Genomic DNA, 25,312 nt, shown 5'->3' with positions numbered 1-25,312 from the left:
GGGTGCACATCACCATAGCTTCTCCACAAGCAGAGGAGCTATCCCACTTCACCCCCAAGGAAAATCTGGCTCAGGGAGGCGAAGACTCACATCACAGCCACTCCATGGTGTGACGGTACCACTGGGCACGATGGTTGGGCATCCCGGTATGGCAGTGCTGCTGATGTAGCTGGAAAACACACACAGCATCAAGTCTTGCTCCCATCTGCGAAGCAATGCAGAGGATTGGCCCTCAAAGCCAGGCAGAGGTTTTCTGCTCCCCTCAGTAGCTCTTAGTGGTCATCTTCCTTTTTTCAGCACCTTCGGTTTTTGCTGCCCTTCAGACTTCACCTCCAGAGGGTGACAGAGGACACGCCAGGGCTCTGCCACACCGTTTGCAGATTTTTGCATACACAGGAGACCTGACTTTGACCCGTTAGCTACGGTGTGAAGGCCAAGCAAAACCATGGCAGTCCTCACAAGGTTCGGGAACAGTTCCCCAGGCTATCATCAGAAAAAACATCTCATGTGCACTCGTGTGGGTAGATGCAGGACCCTAGTTTTACATACCACTATAAGGCATAGAGAGGGGAGCTATAGGAATGCCACACACCACACAACTTAGCCAGACAGAGCAGATACTTCAATGTGGGAACATCGCTGCAGCCATCAGGAACGCTGCCTCTATCAGGTACATCTCCATAGCTTTTAATACAGCTTAACAACTGCGGCTGAGGCAAAGGAGAAGGCACAGTGTACAGAAAAAAAAAAAAAAACACAAATGATACCCTTTTATTGGTAAAGCTCTGATGAAACAACTTTCCAAATGACATCCCATTTGAAAAACAATGGAAACCAACCTAACTATGCGTTAGCCACACTATACAGATTGCATCCTAAATTTTGAAGATGCCTAAATATCTCATGGAGTATATACATATGTATCAGTTAGGTAGTAAATTTTCATTGCAATTTGTTTCTTTCCAGCACATACTTATTCAATGGCAAAAAAAAAAAAAAAAAGAAAAAAAAAACAAACAAACAAAAAACCAACAACCTGGGGATGCATTTGCTTTTTTTGTACAAAACTTATGAGCAAACGGCTACGGCAATTTTCCTGAGAGAAGGCTTGTTCTTTGAAACTCTTGCTTTAACAACTCGAAATACAGAAAGTGGATGTTTTTTGTTGCACTAAAAAGCCTAAGGATGCCTAGTTAAGTTTTTCTTTTAAATTATTTACGTACCATTAAGTTAAAATGTTTACATTCATTCATTCGTATAAAAACCGTTGTTAAATCTTATGCAAATGATTTAACACTGATTGCTGCAACGCAAATTGCACTTCTTTAAAAAATTATTGTATATATGGAAGAAAAATATCTGATTGCTACCCTGTTTACAAATTTTGACTGACTCTATACAGTTCAGCCGCAAAATATGAACTTTCATAAACCTCAGTCACAGTGTACTTCAAAAGTTATAATGCAGTCTTGCAAAGTGAGTAAATATCTTAAAACAACAACAAAATCTCCTTAACCCCGTGAGGCTTGTACCAAAGGCTGTGATTTCCTCCCCGGGTGTAGCTGGGCTCTGGCACAGAGGAGCAGAGCAATGCGGGCGCTGGCGTTGGGGGGTGCAGGACAGATGAAGACATCAAATGTCCAGTTCGGGGCGCCTGTGCTGACTCAAGCAGTACGTACACGCTTCCAGCGCTCTTCAGAAAGTATCTGGCTATGTCTAATGACTCAAGCCTCTGCTACTCCCTCCCCAACGCTGATGGCATCCATCAGTTCTTGGGGGAGAAAGTGATAAGAGAGTGAAAACAAATATACAATCAGAAAGGCAGCACTGCTGTGTGAGTTGAGGATGTAATTCTGGAATCTATCGATAGTTCTAAGTTTCTTTTTTTTTTTCCATTTTCTTTTTTTCTTTTTTTTTTTTTAGGTGTGTAAGGCTGCATTAGCTATCCCCCGGTGGGCATTTGCTTTCCCTATAGTTTTCTTGCATAGATGAGGAACAGGATGCTTCGGCAGAGCCTCTTTGGGAGGGCTGGAAGCCGCCTCTGCCACCAAGGCACGGAAACAAATTCAGAGGAGCGTCCCTTGCCAGCACTCTCGCTGCTGCCACTGCCGCTCCAGAGAAGAAGAAACCCCGCGCGGATGTCTGGGGCTGCCACACAGCTCCAGGATCCAGCTTGGCTGGCATCGGGTCACGCCAGAGCCAGGGCACACCAGGGATCCTGTCTCACGGACGCTGTCACCTCGGCTGTGGAGGTCAGGCTGACTCCTGTGTACAGCCCGTCTTGACCTGAATACTTGAGGTTGCTGCTTTCAGGGCTGGTGCTCTCTCCTGGGCCGGACATCACTGACGAGCTCGCCTGCAGAAGGAAAAAAAAACAGGGAGATTTTGCTGAGCGGATGAGCTTTGCACGCACTGCTTTCCTGGGTGTTTGTCAAAAGCCAGGTTTATGCCCCACTCTCAGGATCACACAGAATAACAGCATGGCTAAGGTTGGTAGGGACCTCCAGAGATCACCTGCTCCGACCCCTGCTCCAGCAGGGCCACCCAGAGCAGGGTGCCCAGGACCACATCCAGGTGACTTTCAAAGATCTCCAAGGAGGAGACACCACAGCCTCTCTGGGCAACCTCCCACTGCCTGTCTCCAAACCCCAGGTGGGGTGGCACCTATATTTTTGCTCCCCTGGTGGAAGAAGCCCCTTTTATCTCAAGTGGAGAAGAACTACGCCTCTGAATGAGGAGCATGTTTGCTCTGTACCACAAGCCACCACCTATGCTCCTGAGACAAAGCACAGAGAAGCCCTGGTAGGCATGAAGCTGAAACTCTGACCAGCACTGTAATCAGTCCATTTATTTTAACAGAGAAACGGGGAGTTGCAAAGACAAAGAAACAATCATTTTTTCCATGAGGCTGAGCAGATCCACTAAAGAGGAAAAATTTGCAGTGCCAGACAGAGAAGGGGCAACATTTTCACCTGATAAAGGAAATGTTTAAGAGCTGACTTCATGCAAAATTAACTCTTGGATATGTCAACTTTAAAACCTTAATTTACTTGTTAATGGATAGTCTTCGGACAAGATTCCTTAAAAAGAAGAAGAAGAAAAAAAGACTATCCTAAACTGTGACTGCAGAAGCTTCCTGCCTGCTGTTTAAGTGAAAAGTATACATATTTAATCATTTTACTAGAGTAGAGCTCTTGGCTGTCCTGGAGTTGTGCCAAGCTAGCAGTTCGTACATAGGAAAAGCGGGGCTTCGCTTATCCAAAGGCAATTTCCAAGCGGCACTTTGGAGTTTTTGTTGCCATGCTTAACCCAGCTGAAACCTGACCTTCTGAAGGAGATACTCCTTGCCAGTGGTCACTTCTGTCTGAAACAAATATTTTCTTTACCTTTTATTAAAATGGCTGATGACTGCTATTCTTGCACCCAGTCATCAACCAGGACCTCGTTTTCTCAGCTGCTACCCAAAAATGCAGACAGTGAAAAAAAAAAAACGCCGCTTCCCCCAAAGACAGCCAAAATGGCTATAATCTGAAAAAAATATGTTTTATGTTATCGCTCTGTCAGATACACAACTGCTGTTCAGTAACAACTGATCTCTGTAGGCTCTTTTTCTATGACTGCACAAATAATTCAGTAAGGCAGAATTCATGCAAAACTTTGGGTCCATTTCTGGGTCTCACATCAACCTAGATTTTTAACAATGCTTTTTACAAATTATGATACATCAGGTGGACTCCTTTTGGCACACAAGGCCTGATTTTTAACAGATTGATTCTCCCCACACCGAAAGAAGGGTTTCCATTACAGTCAAACAGTGTTTGCTCAACTTGAGCCGAAAACACTGGGAGCTGCTCTGAAAGGTTCCCGGTTGCCCATATTTGCCGCTGCTGTTCCGGTAGGCAAATATCTTATCTCTGCCTTTTTTTTTTTTCCGGGCTCGGAAAGTGTAGTTCGCCCTTTTCCTGATTCAGCCCCACAAAGGTGAGGCTCAGTGCTGTGCCGTTTCCATGCCTGGTTATCAGCCACCCCTCCCTCCGGCACCCCAGAAGGGAGGACGTGGAGGCACGTCCTGTTTGAAGGCCGCCCATCCCTGCCCAAACGAGGCCGGATCCTGGCTCCATCGAGCCAGCGCAGGCAGGACCTGGGCAGGACTGCTGGGCCTGGAAACCCCACCCCGGTAATGTCATGACAAATCCAGTCAGCTCGGGCAGCTCCCAAAGTGAGACATGGAAAACAAACTCATGGGAAGGAGGTGGATGAATCACTGAGTTAGGCGACCCAAGCCTGCCTGCCTCTGCTGTTACTGCTCTGGCTTTGACGGGGGAAAGGCAGCCAGAAGTTACAGTTGGCTATTAGAGGACGTGTCAGCTGGAATAAATAAGCTGAACAATGCTGAAGTCAAGGGGCTATTCTAATTCACAATGGCTGGCTCTATCAATAAAAAAGTAATGGATTTATTGTTATTGCTGATATCTGATAACAAGACAGATAATCAACTGGAGCTCAACTTCCTGAGGAAAAATAAAAAATGAATGAAATTCTTTGGGAAGAGCTTGCCTCCCAAACAAACAGAAGAGGTTTGAACCTGTTATCTGCAAAGGTGGTTTAAGGATCCCACCTTTTTTCTACTCAAAGCAGCCGGAGCTGGACATGGGGCTGCCCCCCAGGCAAGCTGTCTGGATCAGAGGTGGCCTTGCTGCAGAGGACATGCTCACGACGCTCATGGGGAGACCTCGGCTGAAGCCGCAGAGGGATTTAGACACTTACTTCCTCCCCACTCCTGCAGGCCCAGACCAGAAATGGGCCACTTGGCCTAGCACAGAGGGAACATCTCCATCTGAAGGCCTCCTGCTTTATTCCACCCACTTCTTCCTGCATGGAGACCAGGGAGAGGGGAGGAGTGCCCACCCTGGCCTCCCCCCAGGCCTCCGTGCCGAGAGGCAAAAGCTCCGGTCAAGAAGATGTGCTGACGTCTGGAGGGGGTGGCTAAGGGCCTTGGTCTGGACCTTTGCACCATCAGTTAGACCTTTGCTCCGTCTGCTTCGAAGGTTCAAAATGCTCCACGCATTTTGGACTGTACCACGTCTGTAGTAAACTGAGCCTCAGTTGATAAACTGCTCCCTTCCTCTTCTATTAGCCTAGTTTAGCTTTGCTACACTTAAACGATAATTGTGGTCAGCTGAGACACACTTGCAAAAACATCTTTCACATATAATGTATTTTGGCAAACAGCAGTGAAGGCCTTAATTTTCCAGTCTCAGGCTCCCCTTGGTAACTGCCATCCCCACTAAGAGTGCTTTCTCCAAATGTTGTCACTCCCTGGTGTCTGAAGAACAGGTCTCAGTACTGCAAATCCACAATTTTTCCTTGATTTAGTGACCCCCTGACTACAGAAAGCTGTAATTTCTTGCTGGTCCAATTGATCCTTTTGTTTATATTGCAGATGCGTAAGTTTACATATCTTCTAATCTCTCCTTTGTATTATAGCAACATAAATCTGTGGTTAATACTTCATTAATTTCCTAAGGGAGGCAACTTCCACCATAGCTTGGGAAAGCTGATGACCCCACTGCTGTCGAGGGCTGTGTGAGTAATTGGCTTTATTGTTTTGGCAATAAAACTAAACAAAGCAAAATGTATGTGTCTATATGCATACATAAGGTCTGGGTAGTACCAAAAATACTCCTTTTCCTTGGTTTTCCCTGCTGAAACAAAAAAGCTGGATTGCCTTTTTCCATTTGATTAAAAAAATAAATAAATAAAATAAATTTAAAAATGCTTTCTTTTGAATACATGTACACACAGCTAAGAAAATGAATGACTGAATTTATGAAACTGACTGGAGAGAGGAAAGCAGCATCCTATTTTGCCCAGGAGTGAGGAATAATGCAGAAGAGATAGGAGACCTAGATTCATTTCCATTCCCGGTCAGAGGAGATTTAAACTGGCGTATCACATCTCCCAGCATAATGCCCTGACTACCAGACTATTTGATATTTGAGGTTGCCATGTTCCTCATGCCTCTTGTTGATCTTATTCCACCTGGTTTAGATAAATATTTAGTCATACCAGGACTGAGGCACTGTGTTCCCATTTTCCAGGTGAAAGTCCTAACAACCTTGCTAGTGAGGCTTTCTCGTGGAAACTTTGTCCCGGCAGCTACTGAATTATTATATCCCAACTGAAATCTTATCATCAGATAGTCTGAAGGACCCTTGGACATTCAGCTTTCCAATATCCAGGTGGTTAGGAATTTTTTTTTAAGAGGTTGAGTCTACGGGTTCATCCACACTCTGGGAGATACTGTACTCAGGCTGGTTCCCCCATCGCCTCCTTCAGTCCTACCAATCTTCTGCCTAGAAGGGAGCAAATATCTCTAACAACCTCGTGATTCCTCTTCTGAAAATGAAATAAAGCAAATGCACAAGAAGCTATTTCGTGAATTCAGCCCAGATTGTTAGTCATCAGGGGGACAGCTAGAACTGTACGTTTCCCCTAGCTCTTCACCTGCTAAGGCTGTTTCCTTCAGCTCTCCCCCTTTCCATACTACAACACTGAAGAGCCAGCCCTGAACCACTTCTAAAGATCAGCCTCCAAAGGAAGTAAACACATGTTTTACCTGCAAGACCACTGTCCTAAGTTATTCTACAGTTTTTCAGTGGTGAGTGGTTACGGTCCTTTTGAGACAGCTCCGAATCGGAGGCAAAGGGTGCAGTAGAGTCCTCTGAAAGAGGAGCTGCTCTGGTGCTGCTGAGCCTTTACTGACATCAGCTCTGGCTCAAAGAGTCTCCATGCCCTGCCATGAAAAGCAGATTTTACAGCAGTTTTCATTCTGCCTTTTATCCTAATAAGGGAACAAACCCTTCTGGTAATCACACCAGCTGGAGCCCCTGCATGGAAATGTATGGGTGTGCACTAAAGACTGTGCCCTTCGTTTAGCAAATTATTCCACGTAGTTTTTCTCTGTACAGTTTCAGCAGCATCAAAGGGAGAGCAGGTATAGATGCAGATGCAGGCTGCCTGAAACCTTCAAATCTTCTTTTTATGGGGATGTAAGGCAACTTCATATATCATGTAGCTGGACCTTTTCCATATTAGTAACACAGGACACCCAGTACTTATACTGCTTAGGAAAACTGAAATGGGCCTAAATCCTAGATCCAGATGTGAATTTGGCAAATAGCCCCTTTACAATGGGACAACGAAACATGCACGATCCAAACACTTCTACATTTTGGGATGTTTGAAATCAACTTTGCACCCATAGCAATTCATTAATCATATCTTTTAAATGTTTAAACTTCAGCTAGAACATAAAATCAACATTTAAGGTTCTCGCTAATTTGTCTCAAAATTGGCATCGTATAAAATTCCCTTCATGAAATGGATAGTCTCAAAGACATTTTGGTGAGTAATTGCTGCCCTTCTCTTTTTCTGCCCTCCCCTCTTTACTTTACTTTGAAAGAGATAAAGAAAGGTAGGGCAAAAAGTGAGTATTACTGACACAAATGAATTCTGCTGAATTTCATTTCCATTAGATTTCTACATAACTAGGAGCTCTTTTGGCAGCCTCCCACAACGGGCATAATAAATTACTTTTGTACCAGTAGAGGAATTCATTTTCTCTGTTTCATTTAGCAACAACATGGCTGTGAATTTCAGACAACAGTTTCTAAAACGTCATCATATTTTTCTGCCTAATGTCAATTTGGCATTTTTCCCCTCCTTACAGAAGAGCCAGAGAAGCAAAAACAGAGTGAGACAACAACAAGTTGCCATGCCAGTTGTGTAACGCGTGGGGAATGGGCCAGGTATGTCCTCCAAACAGGTGCCTGTGTTTCAGCAACGTCACCCTTCTTTTTAAAGTGACTAAAGATTAGAGAGTCTGGATTCATCTATCCAGGGGTTTTTACCTCCTGACGTGGCCTGGAGAAAGTTATGCTCCTTGTGCAAAGCCATTGCCTGGGCTAAGATTAAATACAAACCTTTGGGATATCAATATGTCAACTCAAATGGCAAAGAAAAAAATATAATCAAGGAAAATAGAAGCCCAGTATAGTATCTGTGCTTCAGCATGTGATCAGATTAAAGGCTGTTAGGCTCTAAAATGCTGAATTCCCTTCCTTCCCGATGACTTCAAGGGGCCTTATGAGCCCTCAGCCTCCCCACAACATTGCAGCCCACTGGCAATGGTTCTGCTCCCCTCGCAGCTGGTGACCGCTTCCCAAATGATGCAGAGCGAGCCTCACCTGCCACCTCCCTGCTTTCAGCCTCCAGTCTCCCCTGTTGATGCTTGAGCATCATCCCTGCTGATGCTTGGGCACAACCAGGAGACACAGCCTGTCTCCATCACATCCTTTTCCAGAAATTTTTACACACGAGAGGTACTTTGCAAGCGTTTTGTACATGCAGGGCAGATGTGATGGAATCACGGTGGAGAAAAGGCTGCGAATGTCCTCTCCTAGGCTGATCATCTTTGGAAAAATCAAGGATGTCCTGGCACTGGGGGATGCCTTTATGTAATTAAGAGCAGCCTCAGGGTTTCTGTGCATTACTCTTAGTTGCTAGCAGCACCAAACTAGCCCTTTGTCCTGGGAACCACCAACACTTGTCTTGTACTCATGCAACTCCCTCTGCCAAAATTATATCACAAACTGTGCCACTAAAATTATAACACAAAGATTGCTAATTTCACTTATAGGGAGAAGGGCTGCAGAAAGGAAGGCAGAAGTCAGCAAGCCAGAAAAGCAACGGTGCGGGGAAAACAGGATTTCACCTCTAAGGTCTCTCCTTCCAGAGCAGCACACAGCTGCACCTCTGGGGGTCGGGGTGGATTTTGGTTACAATTCTGTCCACTGTATAAATTGCACGACATTTCTCAGATCAGTAGGAAACCAAAGGGAAGGGCAGGGAAAGTTTTTCTGATTTTTTACCCTCTGCTAATATTAGGATGAGAACCTAAAGCAACACTTAGGGCCTCGCTGGGGGGACCCTGAACAGCTCACTTTTTGGTTACTGTTTCTTTTTTTTTCTGGTGTGACCCATTTATTTTATTGGACTGACAAGGTTTCCTCATGTCAAAGAGGAGCCCTGTTAATGACATCCTTGCCTGGCAGCATCAGAACCAAAAGCCCAGTGCCTCTGAAACTGGGTGGCCTTACCACCACACAAACAATCACATTTGCTAAAAACATTTTTTTTTCCCTTTCTACAATGAAACTTAGTATGTCATGAATTAAAGTATTGAAAGGAATTTGGATGTGGGAATGCTGAGACATATTGAAAAATAGTCATTATAAACAATGTCTTTTTTTTTTATTAATAAAGGAGTAGAGAAGGCCACGTTAGGAAAGCTTTTCAAAGAAATTATGTGGCAGATTGAAAGATTCAGAAGGCCAAAGGAGTGAGTGTGGATATGGGTATGCATAGCCAAATGGTTAGGAATTAATCTATATAAAGCTATGCAACTTTATCAGTAGTATTTGTTATCACATGTTCTAACTGAGTGAAGAAAGGCAGTGAGAGATGGTTTGAGCGTATGATGTGAAATCAGGATCACAAACTCGGGAGCTCAGGGCTGTGGGATGCTGAGCACCCGTCCCTGGAGGAGACCCCTGCCAGCAGAGGGCTGATCCCCATGCACCACAATCAGAACGGGTCCCCTGCCTGGTTTCATCGAGGTCTGGAGCCGGGTGTAAGCACATCTCAGTTCAGAAAGAAAGCCGTTACGCTTCCCTCCAGGCAGCAGGATAAACCCTTATCAGACCATTTCAGAAAAAAAAAAAAAAAAAAAGGGCACGTGCGCAATTGTTTCTTGAAAGGATCAATTGGTCATGATTTTTTTTTTTCTCCCGAGGAAAACCTTTGAAAGAGAAGAAACTAAACACTTCAAAACAAAATGTCTTAACTTAATCATAAAAATTATATAGGTCTTAATTAAGGGGTTTGTAAAGTACTTCAGCTCCTCACTCTGTTTACAGCTATATGTGATATCCTCCGAAAATCTTGTTCCAGTATCAGCTAACAAAACTGGAAAGTTTGTTTAGATTATTGTTCTGCTAGATAAGATAAAAGCTGTGATAACACTGCACAGTGATCAGCCTGCTTACAAACACGGATGCTGTGTCAGTACTTACCCCTGAAGCTGACGGTTGTGTGCTTGGGGAAGCGTTTTTGCTACAGTCGTCTGAGTTTGTAGAAGACGTGGATGTTGGAGTCATAGGAACTGCAGTAGTACTGTTACCTGAAAGATCGGGATCTGGCATTAAAAACAAGAATCTTCCAGTGGGGGGGGAAAAAAACAAACTCTTGTAGCTCAACTACCTTATCTTTTCATATTTACCAGAGCATGCCTTTGACTTATTTATGTTCTTAGGTTTTCGCTTCCTGGTTTGAATTCCTTCTTTTTTCATAGCAAGGGGTCGGGGAACCTGAAAAAATTAAATTTCCACACCAATCATAGAGTTGTACATGTGCTCTAATCACCAAAAGCCAAAACTAGAACATACAAGCAAATAATGATGTTGAAAATACACGTGAAATACACGTGAAATGAAGTCACGTATAGCAAGTCATTTTTCCTGTTTCACCGTAGCGATTCCAAAAACATTTGTATTTTATTTGGGCAAAGCAATGAGTTGTTTCAAGAGGAGTTTTATCAGAATTAAAAAAAAAAAAAAAGGGGGGGGGAATGTTTTTCTTGATGTAGTTTTTCCAACACCTCAGTCAGTCCACAAATTAACAGCACAATTTTAAGGAAAAAAAGGCATCATTTGGCCATAGGTCGTAAGAAATTAAATTGGACTGGGTGTACCTGATCCCCAATTCCTTTTTCCAGCCAGTTTCCAGATTATCTTTAGTGGTTCATTTTGGAAAGCAAGAATGTGAATGAAGGAGAAAATTCTCCTCTTCCTGTGGACCAGCTATGCAAACTGGATTGTCCCCAGTAAGTGTGTTAGGACAGAAGCTTCGTGCCGTAATCAGCATAGCGTCTGTTCCTATAAGCAGTTCTGCATACGATACAGCTTTTTGTATCCAAATTTCTGTTTGTAGAGAAAATGTGTTCAAAAATCAGCCTTGTGTTCTCTGTTATTACAACCATAATCGTTATACAGAAAACATTGGCTTAAAATGTATTTTAACTTTGTGATAACACCGGTTTGGAGAAATACAATTCAGCCATGTGCTTACTATCATTGTAATGTTTAAACCAGTGAAATAATTTACTTTTTCTAGACCAAGTACCAACCAGTCCTAATGCCCTTGTTCCTCAGACACTTGTGCATGGCTATAACCTAACCTACCGGGGCACAACAGGTTCCAAGTCTCACCCCAAACTTATTCCATTACATTCAAGTTATTTTCCTCCTGCATTATTGCATGTCAAAGGCTGGGACCACATTTAAAGTTTTGCAGGAATGGCTGGAATTACATTTAAAATTTTGCTGTCGTGGCTATGTCTGTCCACACTATGAAAAACTGTCATACTACAAGTCTAGTTTTTTTTCCATCGAAGAGCTGATTGAAATCACAGTGGCAAAAGGAGCTCTACCACATAACCAGAGGCAGTCTCTTTGTACAAATCCGTACAAATTTGCAATTACAAACCCTTTCAGGCACTGACAAAACCATAGCTCACTAAAACGGGACAACCGTTTTTCAACGACTAGAATTTTTCTGTGTTTTTTTCGATTTTATACACCTTTATCATTTTTTAACTCTACAGTTCGAAACCACAAGACAAGACCATGAAAAGTTTCACCAGAAACTTTGCCCCAACCTTCAGGAAACCCGATGCCACCCGCACACAACACCCAAAGCCACCAGAGCTTTGGCGACAGAGCACCGAGAGACTTGGGGGCTGAACACCCAAGTCTTAGGGAGAGAGCACCCAAGCCAAGCCAGAGGGGACTTTCTTACCCCGTGAAGCTTCATGTAGAGGCCACAGGCATTGCAGACGGGCTCACCCTCGGCGTTCCTGCGCCACAGGGTGGTGGTGGTGGTGTGGCAGTTGGCGCAGGACAGGCCGAGCCGCCTTGAGGAGGGCTGCAGGCAAGCAGAGGTAAAAACACAAGCGTAAACAGGCAGGCGGGAGAGGATGGTTTGTCTCTTTGCAGTTTACTGGAACAAGGCTTTAAAACTTGGGCTTGGACAAGGGAGAGGGGTCGAGGAGGGCTTTCAGAGGGGGAGAGCACGTCAAAGAGCGTCGTCTCCATGAAGAGACTTCCTTATCATCACACATTTTATCCTCATGCAAAAAACAACGTGCCTCGGGAACATATTTTACAGAAGGGAGCTTTCCCTCAGCCCTCAGAAAAACTGGTGTGGGACAGCAAGGTTCACACTGCAAACAAGCCGTTTATGACACTCTTCCGTGGAGTTTGGAGCCAAGGTGAAGCAACCTCGTATCAGAAATAACCGTATAACCCAGCGCTTTATGGCCGCAGGCTGTATATCATAAGTGAAGGCAGTCCTCATAAACATGTGAAATGAAGGTGAATGGGTTATAAAAGTTCCTGTAACAAGCGATCTCTTTTACGTTCATCACAAGCAAAGAATTCCAACTGCATCATAAATCTATTATTTTTCAAAGTATCGCATTGTCAAAAAAAAAAAAAAAAGCGACTAGCTCTGTGTCTGGCAGCTGAACAAGTTTACGTGGAAAAGTCAGTTTTAGACAATTGCATTAATCTTATTCTGCCTATAAAGCGCCCATAACTGAAATTACTGACTTGAGGGTACTGTGCCCTTCCTCTTGAATCATTTACTGCTGGGCTGTTAGACACAGCTCGGTCACCTTTGATACCACAGAGCTGCCTGCCACTTGGGAAACGGATGGAAATGTTTTAAGAATGAAGAATATTCCAGAGTAATAACCAACTTTCTTGAATTTCGATGGGAAAGAGCTAGAGATTAAATAGGATTTTTGTAACTTTGAATCAGTAATTCATTATTAATTGCACAACAAGAAAACCAGCCAAATGTAATATCGGCCGAAGTATATATTTCTTAAAAATCGAGTTCTCACAAAAACGGGATTTTTGATCTCATCATTAAATATGTATGTGCACAGTGTCCGAATTGTGCTCCAAATTGTGCTCCTCGATTCAATACAAGTTTTACATGGACCGGGTAAAAAAAATTGGTCTTGACACAGAACGTTGCATTTTCTTTCTTTGCAAATGAAATACCATCAGATATTTCACTCTGTTAAATCTTTCCTTTTTTTTTTTTTTTTTTTTTTTTTGTATGCAGTCTGGTCTAAATCTTCATATATTTTATTTCAATAGCTTTCGCTCATTCCCGTAGCTAAACAAAAGTGAGGTTCTGGGCAAGTTTTGAAGCTAAAATGACTTTTCTGCCGCAGGAATTTTATCAGAAACTTCAGGGAAATCTAAACATGTTTAGCATTTTCAAAACATTTTCCCTTCTCACCTACATATTTCCAACGGCATGAACACGCAGTCACGTTTGATTTATAGCTATGGCCAGTACACTTGGTGCGGACTGTTGCACAGAACTATTTCAGAGTTATTCAGACGAGGTGTCGGGCTGAAATCAGGCCACAGATTGACGGTGGTTCGGTCTCCTTACCCCTCACCCCCTTCCAAAAAGGGGAGGAACAGAGAAAGGCTGGGGCCAGGTATCGGCCGGCTCAAATCTGCGCTGGAGCCGAGCTCCAACGCTGCTCAGGGGCTGCAGACCTGTGTCCCTGCCGAGGAGGTAACACCTCCCCTGATGGGATTTAGGGGATGGCCAGATACAAAAAAAAAATGACACCCAGCGGAAATCAACTCCTGGTTTAATATTAAATGAAATGTTTAGGTTTAAGCAGACCTGGGCTGGGACTGCGAGCCCTTACTGTCCACTCCGCTCGTTGCTTTTTGTTTTCCCCCGTAAGGGCACTAAATTCAGACGGTTGTGAAATAAAGAACTGGACATGTTTTAACACTACGAAAATAGGGGCAGAGCAAGCAGCTGGCGTGACTGAAAGGGTCTTGAAGGGCTGATCGGTTTGATACGCTGTCTCCATACACAAGGGTCCAAACATCAGCTCGGATTATACCGGCGTGATTTATTGTGGCTTGCTCAGTAACAGCCATTACGGAGGAGAGTATTCTTTTTCTCCACTGACCTCCACCCAGATTTGCTAAACATAATGTGCAGTTCCCGCTTGTTAAATTTTCTCCTTGCCTATTCAGTGCCAGCCTGAGTTATAAACAGGGGGTTCTGGTTTGTACTATTTATTTCCCCCCCTAGTTTTAGGAGTGTATTTTTAGAAAAATTGCCGCTCATTTCTTAGGAGTAAAACAAAACAAAGGCTATTATCATTGTTTAAACAATTGGTTTTCTTTGAATTATATACAAAACTTGCTTACATTCCCAAGGATCGAGCTCTCAGCAAACAAAGCAGGTCTGGAGAAATTCCTAGCCCTCTGAACAAACACTTTCCAACCTTGATTTTTTTTTTCCCCCTTTTTGGAAAGGCAACTTCCAACATGAGCAGCACCAAATCCTTCCAAATCAGTGATACTCCCCCACTGATGGGGTCCACCAACCCCAAACAAAACCAAAACCCAGTCACCCTGTGCCTGGCGTGTGGATTGTGGGGGGCAGGGGGTGATTTTGCCCACGCAGGGCCCAGAGGTGGCCCGGGAGGGTGGCTCTCACCCTAGCCACAATGGCATTGCCCCCCAAATCCAACCACGAGCCCCGCTTCGGTTTTGCAGCCAGGGGTTCCCCATGCGTAGGGGCTACAAGGGTGCTTGCCCAGCCCGTCTGTGCTAAATGGGGGACCCCAGTGCTGCAGCCCTCGCCCCCCACGGCAGGCTGTGGGGCTGCCCCGCTCCTTCCCCACTCACCACTCTCTTCTGAGGCTTGATGAGGGGCCGGCTGAGGCCATTCATTTTGGTGTAGAGCCCGCAGGCGTTGCACAGGTAGTTGCCGGTGCCGTCTCTCCTCCACAGCGGGGTCTGGATGGAGCCGCAGTTGACGCACTCGCGGCTCTCGGACAGGTCCTCCAGCAGCTCTGGGGGCAGGAGCAGAGGGGACAGGCGGTGGGACACGGCCTGGACAGCGGCACCGAGGGGCGCAGAGCCCCGCAGAGCCCCGCGGAGGAGCGCGGCCGAGCCCCGGGCGCTGCTGAGCCGTCGGAAAAGCAACTCCCAGCAGCGACAGCAGCCCTCGGGTGATTTAAAAAAAAAAAAAATCCTCTTTTTTATTTTTCCCCCCCGAGGTGCGCCCGGAGGCTGCCGCCCCCCCAGAGGCGACGGGGCCGGGAGCGCAGCGCAGCACCCGCAGCCCTGCCCGGGGGGCTCCGGGGGGCTCCGGGGGGCTCCCTCCGACGGCTCCCGGCCCTCGAGTGGTTTGCCAAAACCGGCTGGCACCTAGGGGCTGGTGTGCAAAGGGAGAGAGGGTTTTGGAAAGGGGGGTGGGTTGCTGGATATTTGCTCCGGGTCGAGGCCGGGCGAGGAGTTTTGCGGTAGGGGGTTCTCCTCGGAAGCGCTTTGCTTTTTTCTTCGGAAGCGCTTTGCGAAGTGCTTAAACTTCGGGTTCAGGGAGCGGCTGGGGACCTGAGCTGCTAAGGCAGCCACGGGGAGAGAGACCTTCACTTGGTTGATTTGGTTAAATTCGACCCCGTTGTTAGGAAGCGGAGGAAATGGAAAAATCTGGAGTATTCTGCCATCCTGCTCGGACAGCTACTAAGCACTGAAAAAAAAAGGTCTACATGCACGGCAGAGAATAAAGAGAGCCTACATGCAAAAGCAAACACCTTTCCCCTCTGCCAATCCTTATATTCTCGTTCTGTCTCACCTCTCTCTATTTCGTGGAAAAAAAAATAAAAATAATAATAATTAAAAAAAAGAAACACGAATTTCCCATGTAACGCGCTGCGCTGAGCAGAAATAATTTGAAGGGAGCGCTGTGATTTCTGCAGCAGCTTTGGCGGTCAGGCTGGGAAAGCCTCTTACGGAGTGTGGATGATGTTTAAGGTCCCTTCCAGCCCAAACCATTCAACGATTCTAACCTCAGCTTTGTCACCGAGTTTTGCTCCCTCCATCCCCTCCGCTACCTGCCTGAATTCAGCGTTTGGTTATTCTTTTCTCCTTCTCTTATTAGCTTTGTGGGCTGTAAAGCGAAAGGGAGCTCGTAAATGTCAAGCGGCTTTCGGGACGGGGCTCTGGTGGCACTTTGCTGTTACAGAGAAACGGCTCTTGGCCCGTGCCCACCACCTTACATTTCTCTCGCCCCTTCATTTGCAAATTATTGCAAGTTAAACGGGAATCAGAAACCGGCAGGGTCCAGAGAGCACAGTCCAAATTACGCTGTCAGCTTGTGGCTCTCAGCACATCACCAAGATTTATTAATCTTTGCACTAAAAGCGCCACTGACTACTGTAATCAGGAAAATGCTTAAGGTCTCAAGGACGCTGGAAGTTAAACAGTTATTTGTCTCTGCTATTTACTTGATAGCATTACCTTCGTGCCTACTGAAAGAAACCCTGCCGTGATAATGTTTCCTGGGCTTCTTTTTTTTTTTTTTCTTTTTTTAAGTATTTTCCCCTTAACGCGTGAGAAATAGATTTATCTCGGAGGGCAGCAAAATAAAGCGCTCGTTACAGATAAATATTTAGCAACCCTTCGAGCAACGTCAAAGAAGCCGTATCAGGCCGCCTAAATATCTCGCTATCAAAATGCATCTGCCGGCCGCAGCAGCGACTTGCAGCCCCCGACCGCTGGCTTCGCTGCGGGATTTCGTCCCCCAAGACCCAAAAAACCCAGAGCCGAGGGGGCAGGGTAGTGGCATCCTAGAGCACAGGGGCTTGTTGCTGGAAACATAATCAGTGCTGTTATTATTCTGACAAAAGCGAGGCAGCGGGCATCCCCCGGCTCTTCTCCCCCGAAAAAAAAAATAATAATATATACTTTTTTTTTTTAGTTTCCCCCATCACCCAGCTTTCCATTGGAATTTGGGGAAATGGTGTTAAAAACTCGATTTTCCTGTCGGCTCTGCTCTCCCTCTCCCACCTCTGAAGCTGACCCTTCCCCTGTCCCCCTGTCACTGCAGCGAGCACCAAGCCGGTGGCTTCAGGAGCCCCAAACCCGTCCCGTGGCACCGGGAGGGAAAGGGGAAACGGGATCGGGGAATTTTCGGCGACATTGCACTGCAAGGGAAAAATCACGGCGGGCGTAAATGTGCCTCGCTGGTGGGCAGCTGGTGATTAAAGTAAGCGCTGCTCCAATGTGTGCGTGTGGGTGTACATGCACATCTATACATGCCTATATAGGACCCCCTCACGTCTCTGTATTTACATAGGTGTTTGCTACCTACATATATTCTAGAGAGCTACCTAAATATATTCTAAAGAGCTACCTAAATATATTCTAAAGCTGAAGGGGCTGCAATAATCGTTAACCTTGCCGCCCGCCGCTACGTCGCTGCAGCTCGGCCGCCGCTCTGCGCTGAGAACACCGACACCGCGAGTTTCCCTCCCTCGGAATAAAAAGGTGACAACACCTCTGAAGCGAAAGCAAAATTCCCTCGGGACGGCGCCGCGTTTTAGGCAGCAAGATTTTAACGGGGTTTCTCGTTCCTGTCAGTGGAGCGGGGTCGATTTGTTTCTATTTTTTTTTTAATTATTATTATTATTATTTTTAAATCCTTTTTAAACGAAGCAACGGAGTGGATGGCGGATTAAATAAATAATCGCACATGGGCTGAGCGAGCCCGGCAGCTTCCCCGAGAGCTTCAGCACCGAAAAACCCGCAGCGAATCAATCCTTCACCAGATTCCCCTATTTAGGGGCAAGCAGAAAAGCACCAAACCGGGGAAACCCGGCGACTCGCTGGGGGGACACCCCCGAAAATTAAAAGGAAAAAGAAAGCCAAAGCAACGCAGAAGCCGCCCCCGTGTCCCGCCACGGGCACGCGTGGGCCTCGTCCCGTCGCCCTGCCCGCCCCATCCCCTTGCCCGCCCCGTCCCACGTCCGCCCCGTCCCGTGCCGTCCCCCCCCGTCCCCCCGCTCCGTCCCGGCTCCTACCTGCGCTGGGGGCCCGGACGGGGATGGGGGCGGCCCGGCCCTGCAGGCAGTGCAGCATGGAGTTCTCGAAGGGCGCCGTGGGCCAGGCGGGGGTGAGCTGCGGCCCCACGTAGGACGTGTAGGGCGCCGGGTAGGAGCCGTTGAGGGGCCGAGCCAGCGGGCTGTACTGGTCCCGGGCGCCCAGGCTGTTGCCGTAGGCTCCGGGCTCCCTGGAAGCCCCGTTGGCCACCGGAGGGCTGGGCGAGTAGGGGAAGCGGCCCGAGGGGTGCGAGCCGCCGCCGGCTCCGTACGAGGGGCTCTCGGCCGCCGGCTGCGACCAGACGGCGTGGCCGCCCCCCGGGTGGCTGGGCTGAGCCGCCCCGCTGCCCTGCAGGTAGGGCAGCGTGGGCAGCATGGAGCCCACGCGGGTCGTGGGCACGTAGACGGGCGAGCCGGGCGAGGAGTGCATGAAGCCGCCCGGGGATCCGTCGTAGGGCGCGGGGCCCTGCGCGGCCGAGATGGCCAAGGTCTGGTACATCTCCTCGGGCTGCTCGGAGCCGGCGGCGCTGGGCTTGGCGCCGCGGCTGGCCCAGATCAGCTTGGTGGCTCGCTCGAAATCCGCCAGCAGCAGGACGTCCTCCCAGCCGGGCGGGCCGGGGGGCTGCGGGACCCCCGAGGGCAGCGACGGGGCGAGCGGCGGGGCGGGCCGGGGGCCGCCGTCGGGAGTCTCGGAGGAGCTGCGCTCGCCCTGGGAGCCGCCGCAGGAGGAGGAGGAGGAGGAGGAGGAGGAGGAAGGCGAAGGAGGAGACGGGCCCGGCTCGCTGGCCGCGAAGGGGCAGGAGGAAGCGCCGGAGTCCGCAGCGCCCCGCTTCAGCACGCACCAGCCGCCTTCAGCCACGGCCATCCAGGTCCCCTTCTAGCCGCTGGGTGGGGATGGGGAAGGGAGGAGGGCAGGGGGAGGAGGGAGAGAGGGAGGGAGGGAGGGGAGGGGAGGGGAGAGGGGTCCGCAGGGCAGGGCGGGGAGGGAGGGCACAAAAGAGTAGGGAGGGAGGGGGGAGAAATAATAACAACAAAGTTAGCGAGCGGGACAGCCGCTCTCCCTCCCGCAACGAGGCTCAGCGGGGACCCTCCAGGCACCCCACGGCTCACATCGCCCCATCGCTGCCCCCCCTTCCCCACCGGGCTCGGGAGCAGGGAGTGGGGACAAGGGGGGGGGGGGGGTGCAGAGGGACGTGTCCCCTGCCTTGGCCGCCGCCGCTGCCCTTGTTGTTGTTAGCGCTGCCTCAATGAATGAGTCATTTGACTCGGTTCCACCGAGAAAACAATTAGCAGGGCGATCCCTTGAAGGGTGCTTCTCCGGAGGGAGACGGGAGCTTCTCCGCCGGGAGCCCCCGCTCTTTTGCTCCTTTCCAGCCCAAGGTCACGGAAAGGAGGAGGAGGAGGAGGAGGGGAAGGCACCCGGGAGCCGGGGGATGCGCAGGGGCCGGGCCCCGACGTGTGCGCGGCGGGGATGGGGCCGGGATGGGGTCGGGGCCGGGGGTGCCGTGCACGGGGCAGGAGCCGGTGCCAGCGGGACGGCCCCGATCCCCAGCAGGTCCTTCTGGGGTCGGCACCGTCCCGCCGCCAGCCGGACTCCGCTGGCATCCCGGGGCCGCCGGCGCACGGGCACCCGCGGCGCTTCGGGGGGGAAGGAGCAGAAAGGGAAAGGGGACCCCGAGAGGTGACAGCGAGCAAAGCCTCCGGTGGGGGTCCCCTCCCTCAGCCCGCCGAGATAACCGCCCCCCGAACCGCGCAGCGCGCCCGGCCCCACGCACCCCCCCCCCCGGCAGACAGGCACGGGACGCCTCTCTCTATCCCCCTGCGAGATAACGGGCAGATAGATAAGGGCCGGCCAGATAAGGGCTGCAGCCACCGGCGTCGGATGTTTGCCCACCGGGGCTCCCCGGGGCTCCCCCGGCCGGGCGCAGCTCGGCTCCCCTCGGCGGCCGGCCCCGGGGTGGGATGGGGGGTGGGGGGGTGGGAGGGGGAGATGGGGCCGGGGAAAGTCGGGGACAAGCGAGAAGGGCCGGGCCAAACCTGCTGCCGGTGGCCCTCATGGGGCCGGTTCCTCGGGAGGTAAATCCGGTGCCGAGGGGGGCGAGCGGCGGCGGCGAGTCCGGCGGCGGCGGCGGGCGGCTCGATGTATAAAAAGGAGAGAGGAGGAGGCGCCTCTCGCAGCCCTGCCGGAAAAGTGCAGGCAGCCGGCCCTGATTGGGCTCGGCCGGCCCTAAAACAAACACGGAGCTCCGCAGGGGTGCCAGGCCCGCCGGCGAGCCGGCCCGCGGCGCGGCCACGGCGGGGGCGGGCGCCCTGGAGGCCGCCCCGTCGAGGGGAGGGGGGGGGGACGGGGAGGGGGACGGGGACACGCGGCACGGGGACGTGGGGGGGGGCACCGCAGCGATGGGAAGGGGGCAGCGGCCCCCTGCCCGGGGGTGAGCGGACTGGGCTCGTATAAATGATCATTATTATTTTAAACCACAATGAATGCCTCCCCCCCCCCCCCCCCGTTTAGGGGAAATATTCACATTTTCTTAGGGATTTTTTGTGCCCCGGAGGATGTGCGCCTGGCTCCCGCTGTAAGGGATCAGGTGAACGACCCCAAATCTCCCGATTTTTATAATCGGAGCTATCCGAGAGGAAAAAAACGTGGCTCCTCCTTGAGCTACCCCAGCCATCAGGTGAAGCCAAAGCCGGCCGTAGGATGTGGCCAAGCCAGCAGCAGGCGGTAGGCATTTTTCCGCTGTTTCTTTCTCATTCTTCCCTTTTTCTTCCCCCCACCCCAACCTCTCCCTTTAACACCACCACCCCCCCCCCCGGCCCTATCCTCTTATCTCAGCTGTGTACAAACTGATACGGCACTTAGCAGGAAAGTGACTGGAAATTAAAATAACTCGGTTCGCCAGGGGTTATCAGCTGGGTATCTGTCATCATCAGTCCCCACACAAAGACGCATCCGCGGCCAGGGCTGGCAGCAGAGCTCAGCCCGGGCTCGCCGGGGCCGCATCCAGCCCGGGACCCGGGCCCGGCTTCTCCTGGGGGGGTCGCAAGGCAAAGGTGACCGGGGCAGGCGACGAGAGCGGCTGGGGGACGTGGCACGGGGCAGCCGGCTGCTCCGCCGGCGCCTGGAGGGGTGGGGGGAGCGGGGACGTGTCGCGACAGCGAGGCTTTATCGCGAGCCGTGATTGCGGGGATGTCGCGGCAGGGGGCGGGGAGGGGGACGAGCGGGTTCCTGGGGAGCCGGTTCCCTGTTGGATCCCTGTGGGATTAAAGGCGGCTCGCTTCTGGGCCATGAACAGCGTTCCTCGGGTCGCCCTGCCCGGTGGAAAGGAAGATTGAAAGGACTTTTTATTTTATTTTATTTTTTTATTTTTTATTTTATTTATTTTTTGACTTTTAGATGCTTTTTCGTGGGTGCAGTTTTCAATAGGAAACCACGCGTCGTCTCGAAGCGCCCTGCGACGCGAATTTGCCATTTAATTTAATTTTGTTTTTTTTTTTTTTTTCCGTGTTTTCACCTAAATAATAAAAAATACGCTCCAGGAGCTGGGGAAGCGGCGGGTGAGGATGCAAACACCGCCTCGTCCCAGCCGGGCTGCGGCCGCCCCCCATAATTGTGCTTTATTAATTAATATTAATTGCGATTAATTGCGAATTTTCCCATTTAGAAAGCCCAGCCGGACCGGGACCAGCGTGGAAACCCACCCCCACGCGCCCCTTTCCCCTCCAGCCTGGCTCCTTCTCGTTTCAGCTCTGCCCCCGGGTCCAGCCCTCGGCTGCTCTCTCTTCGTGACGTCACCGCCTTCCCAAATCCCCGCGTGACGTCATTTTTCAGCCCGGGGCACGCGGCGGGGCGGCGGCACCAGGGCGGGATGCGCAACGGGGTGCGGGGATTTTGGGGCCGAGGGGAGCCCCGCAGGGGGACGCTCGGAGCCGGGAGGCACCCAGGGGAGCCGAGCCAGCAAGGAAGCATCGCTCCTGCCCGTCGTGGCCAAAAAGGGAAGGGTGATTAAAAAAAATAATAAAAGGGTTTGCATCCAATTAAGGCAAAGCCCCTCACGGGCACTTCAGCCTCCCAAAAAAGGGGTGGGGGAGAGCCGTCTGCAGGCGCTCCCTGCCCGCTCCTGCCCCGGCCCCCAGCTCGGTGCGGAGCCGGTCCCAGCACCGGGCAGCCCCGCACGGGGGTCACTTTGGGGACTGTCGCGGCGTGGAGCGAGTTCTCCCCCGAGCCGTGTTTATGTAACTTAATGTACTTCAGAAACTGCCGGGGAGTTTAGGCCGGGCTGATAAGGCTAGCGGGTATTGCAGGCGACGTGCCGGCAGCTTCCCCCCTCTCTGCTCTCGCTCCCTTATCCGAGCTCCTTAAAATACCCTTTTATCAAGGCCACCCCGTGATACGGAGTGTTTCCAGTCCCTGGCGGCTGTGACATTGAAGCGGGCTGAGCCACCGCCGCAGGCACCGGCCCCGGTTGGGTTACTTTATTTTATTTTATTTTATTTTATTTTATTTTATTTTATTTTATTTTATTTTATTTTATTTTATTTTATTTTATTTTATTTTATTTTATTTTATTTTATTTTATTTTATTTTATTTTATTTTAGTTCAGTTCAGTTCAGTTCAGTTCAGTTCAGTTCAGTTCAGTTTTTCATTTCATTTCATTTTTTCTTTTATTCATTTCATTTCATTTCATTTCATTTCATTTCATTTCATTTCATTTCATTTCACTTCACTTCACTTCACTTCACTTCACTTCACTTCACTTCCTTTCATTTCACTCCGTTTCACTCCGTTTCACCCCGTTTCTTTTATTTTTTTTATTTGTCTTTTCCCCAAAACTCCCGCCCCGAGGCCGGCCTTCAGCCCCAGCCTTGCCCGCCGGCTGCAGGCGGCAGGATCCAGCCCTCCGGCTGCTCCCCGGCTCCGGGCAGCCTCCCCCGGACGGCGGAGAGGGGGAGATCCGGGGGTCCTTTCCCCCCTACAGCCGGTCGGCAGTCCCCCCCGTGCTTTGAGGTGATTTCCCCGGCGGCTTTCAAACCCCGACGCTCACACCAGCGGATTTTTTATGGGATAGGTGGCTGAGAGCGGGTTCCTTTCCTTTCCTTTCCTTTCCTTTTTTTTTTTTTTTTTTTTTAATAATGATCTGCAGCTTCTTTTTTATTTGCCCTTCCTCCAGCCCCCGAGCTCCGCCTGGTTAATGATTTCAACCTTTAAAAAAAAAAAAAAAGGCGGTGTTAAAAGCAGCGCAAGGCGCGGAGGAGAGGCTCCGGCGGCCGCGCCAGGCAGCCCCGGTACCGGTGGGGTTAGGGCGATCCCCCCCAGGTGCCGAGAGGGTCCCGGGACAAGCCCAGCGCCCCAAAACCCGCCCTCACCCCTCTCTCTCGGGCACGGAAAGCCCCGGGGAAAGGTCCTCGGGCTCCTCGCCGCGGCAGCTCCCAGCGGGAGGGAGCCGGGAGCAGGGGCACGGAGGGCAGAGGGGAGCCGTGATTTGCCTCCCCATCCTCGAGGGGAGCCCCTCGTCCTCCCCCTCCGCTATCACGGCGGTGTCAGCCTACACCCAAACCCATCCCGCCTCCCCTCCGCCCCCACAGCAGAGGTTGCAGGGACTCAATTCTTTTTTTTTACTTGAAAAAGAATAGATCAGGCAAATTTCCCCATTAACAACTATTCCCAGGGCACTACCTCACACCGCTAAGAAAATATCGTTTTGTGCTTCCAAACGAGCCCGCCGTGCATCGCTGCGCTCTTTTTTGTCTTTGCTAAGAAATGCCACAAAGCAGCATAATCGGGCAAAAGCTCCCAGAGAGGTGTTTGCCATGGGACCAAATCCATCCATCCATCCATCCATCCATCCATCCATCCATCCATCCATCCATCCATCCATCCATCTCTATCCATCCCCCCGTCCATCCGTCCTTCCGTCCATCTGTCTGCCCATCCATCCACCTAGCGACACTGGCTCCGTTTTGCGGGGTTTTCGTCTGAAAACCGGAGCAAACTGCTCTTGGCACTTGTCGCAAGCGCTCGTCTCTCGCTGGGAAACAATTTTCATGACAATTTAGCCGCTTTACCGAAGAGTCTGAGAACAAAGTTTATTTAAAAGAAGAAAATGGTAAAAAAGAAAAAGGTAAACAAGAAACAGGAAAAAAAAAGAAGAAGAAAGAAAAAGAAGAAAGAAAAAGAAGAAAGAAAAGAAAAAGAAGGAGAAAAAGAAAAAGAAGAAGAAAAAGAAAAAGAAGAAGAAGAAAAAGAAGAAGAAAAAGAAAAAGAAGAAGAAGAAAAAGAAGAAGAAAAAGAAAAAGAAGAAGAAAAAGAAAAAGAAGAAGAAAAAGAAGAAGAAAAAGAAGAAGAAAAAGAAGAAGAAAAAGAAGAAGAAAAAGAAGAAGAAAAAGAAGAAGAAGAAGAAAAAGAAGAAGAAAAAGAAGAAGAAAAAGAAAAAGAAAAAGAAAAAGAAAAAGAAAAAGAAAAAGAAAAAGAAAAAGAAAAAGAAAAAGAAAAAGAAAAAGAAAAAGAAAAAGAAAAAGAAAAAGAAAAAGAAAAAGAAAAAGAAAAAGAAAAAGAAAAAGAAAAAGAAAAAGAAAAAGAAAAAGAAAAAGAAAAAGAAAAAGAAAAAGAAAAAGAAAAAGAAAAAGAAAAAGAAAAAGAAAAAGAAAGAAACGAGAAAGAAAGAAAAAAGAGAAAAGAGAAAAGAAAAAAGGAAAAAGGAAAAAGAGAAAAGAGAAAAGGAAAAAGGAAAAAGAGAAAAGAGAAAAGAAAAAAGGAAAAAGAGAAAAGAGAAAAGGAAAAAGGAAAAAGGAAAAAGGAAAAAGGAAAAAGGAAAAAGGAAAAAGGAAAAAGGAAAAAAGGAAAAAAGGAAAAAAGACTAAGAACCGACCACAAACCAGACAACGACAAACCAACGAAAATTGCAATCTGACTTCAGCAAAGCGCTTCCCTTACGCCAAAACTGCAATTCTCAGATTGAATTATTATTTGAATTATTGAATAATGTCAAAATGTGGGGGCTCTGCTCCTGCTCGGGCTGACGATTCATTACAAAACGTTAGAATATCTCCCAGAGCGGGTCCGACCAGTTCTGTAAATTAAACTCCTGCTGGAAAAAAACAACAAACAAACAAACAAAAAACCCACCAGCACCAACAAACCCGACGTCAACAAATTCAAGGCACCACATCAGAGGGCGGCAGGCTGCAGTTAGCGGCTCGGGGTAATTAGGCAGCCCATTAACAAATAGCCTCGCTCCTCGTCGCCCTAAAAG

At 49.2% G+C, this 25,312-nt stretch overlaps 1 protein-coding gene across 2 annotated transcripts; it reads right to left on the bottom strand.

Annotated features, from left to right (window-relative positions):
- Positions 1-755: 755 nt before the first annotated feature.
- Positions 756-20,246, bottom strand: GATA6 (GATA binding protein 6). 2 transcript variants are annotated; one of them, XM_066992850.1, is made up of 7 exons: positions 20,096-20,246; positions 18,041-18,942; positions 14,862-15,028; positions 11,920-12,045; positions 10,343-10,430; positions 10,137-10,258; positions 756-2,356 (listed from the first exon to the last, which is right to left on the bottom strand). In XM_066992850.1, exons 2-7 carry the CDS (start codon positions 18,921-18,923, stop codon positions 2,189-2,191), a joined length of 1,554 nt encoding a protein of 517 aa, XP_066848951.1. In that variant the 5' UTR covers positions 18,924-18,942; positions 20,096-20,246; the 3' UTR covers positions 756-2,188. The 2 variants fall into 2 exon arrangements, with proteins under 2 accessions (XP_066848951.1, XP_047913887.2); XM_048057930.2 differs by lacking the exon at positions 20,096-20,246 and having other exon boundaries at positions 10,137-10,243.
- Between the last annotated feature and the right edge of the window lie 5,066 nt (positions 20,247-25,312).

This window comes from Anser cygnoides, chromosome 2, assembly GCF_040182565.1.
Source record: "Anser cygnoides isolate HZ-2024a breed goose chromosome 2, Taihu_goose_T2T_genome, whole genome shotgun sequence".
In the NCBI taxonomy this organism is placed as follows: Eukaryota; Metazoa; Chordata; class Aves; order Anseriformes; family Anatidae; genus Anser; species Anser cygnoides.
Note: the sequence above shows the minus strand (reverse complement) of the source record. Positions and strands in the feature narration are given on the sequence as shown.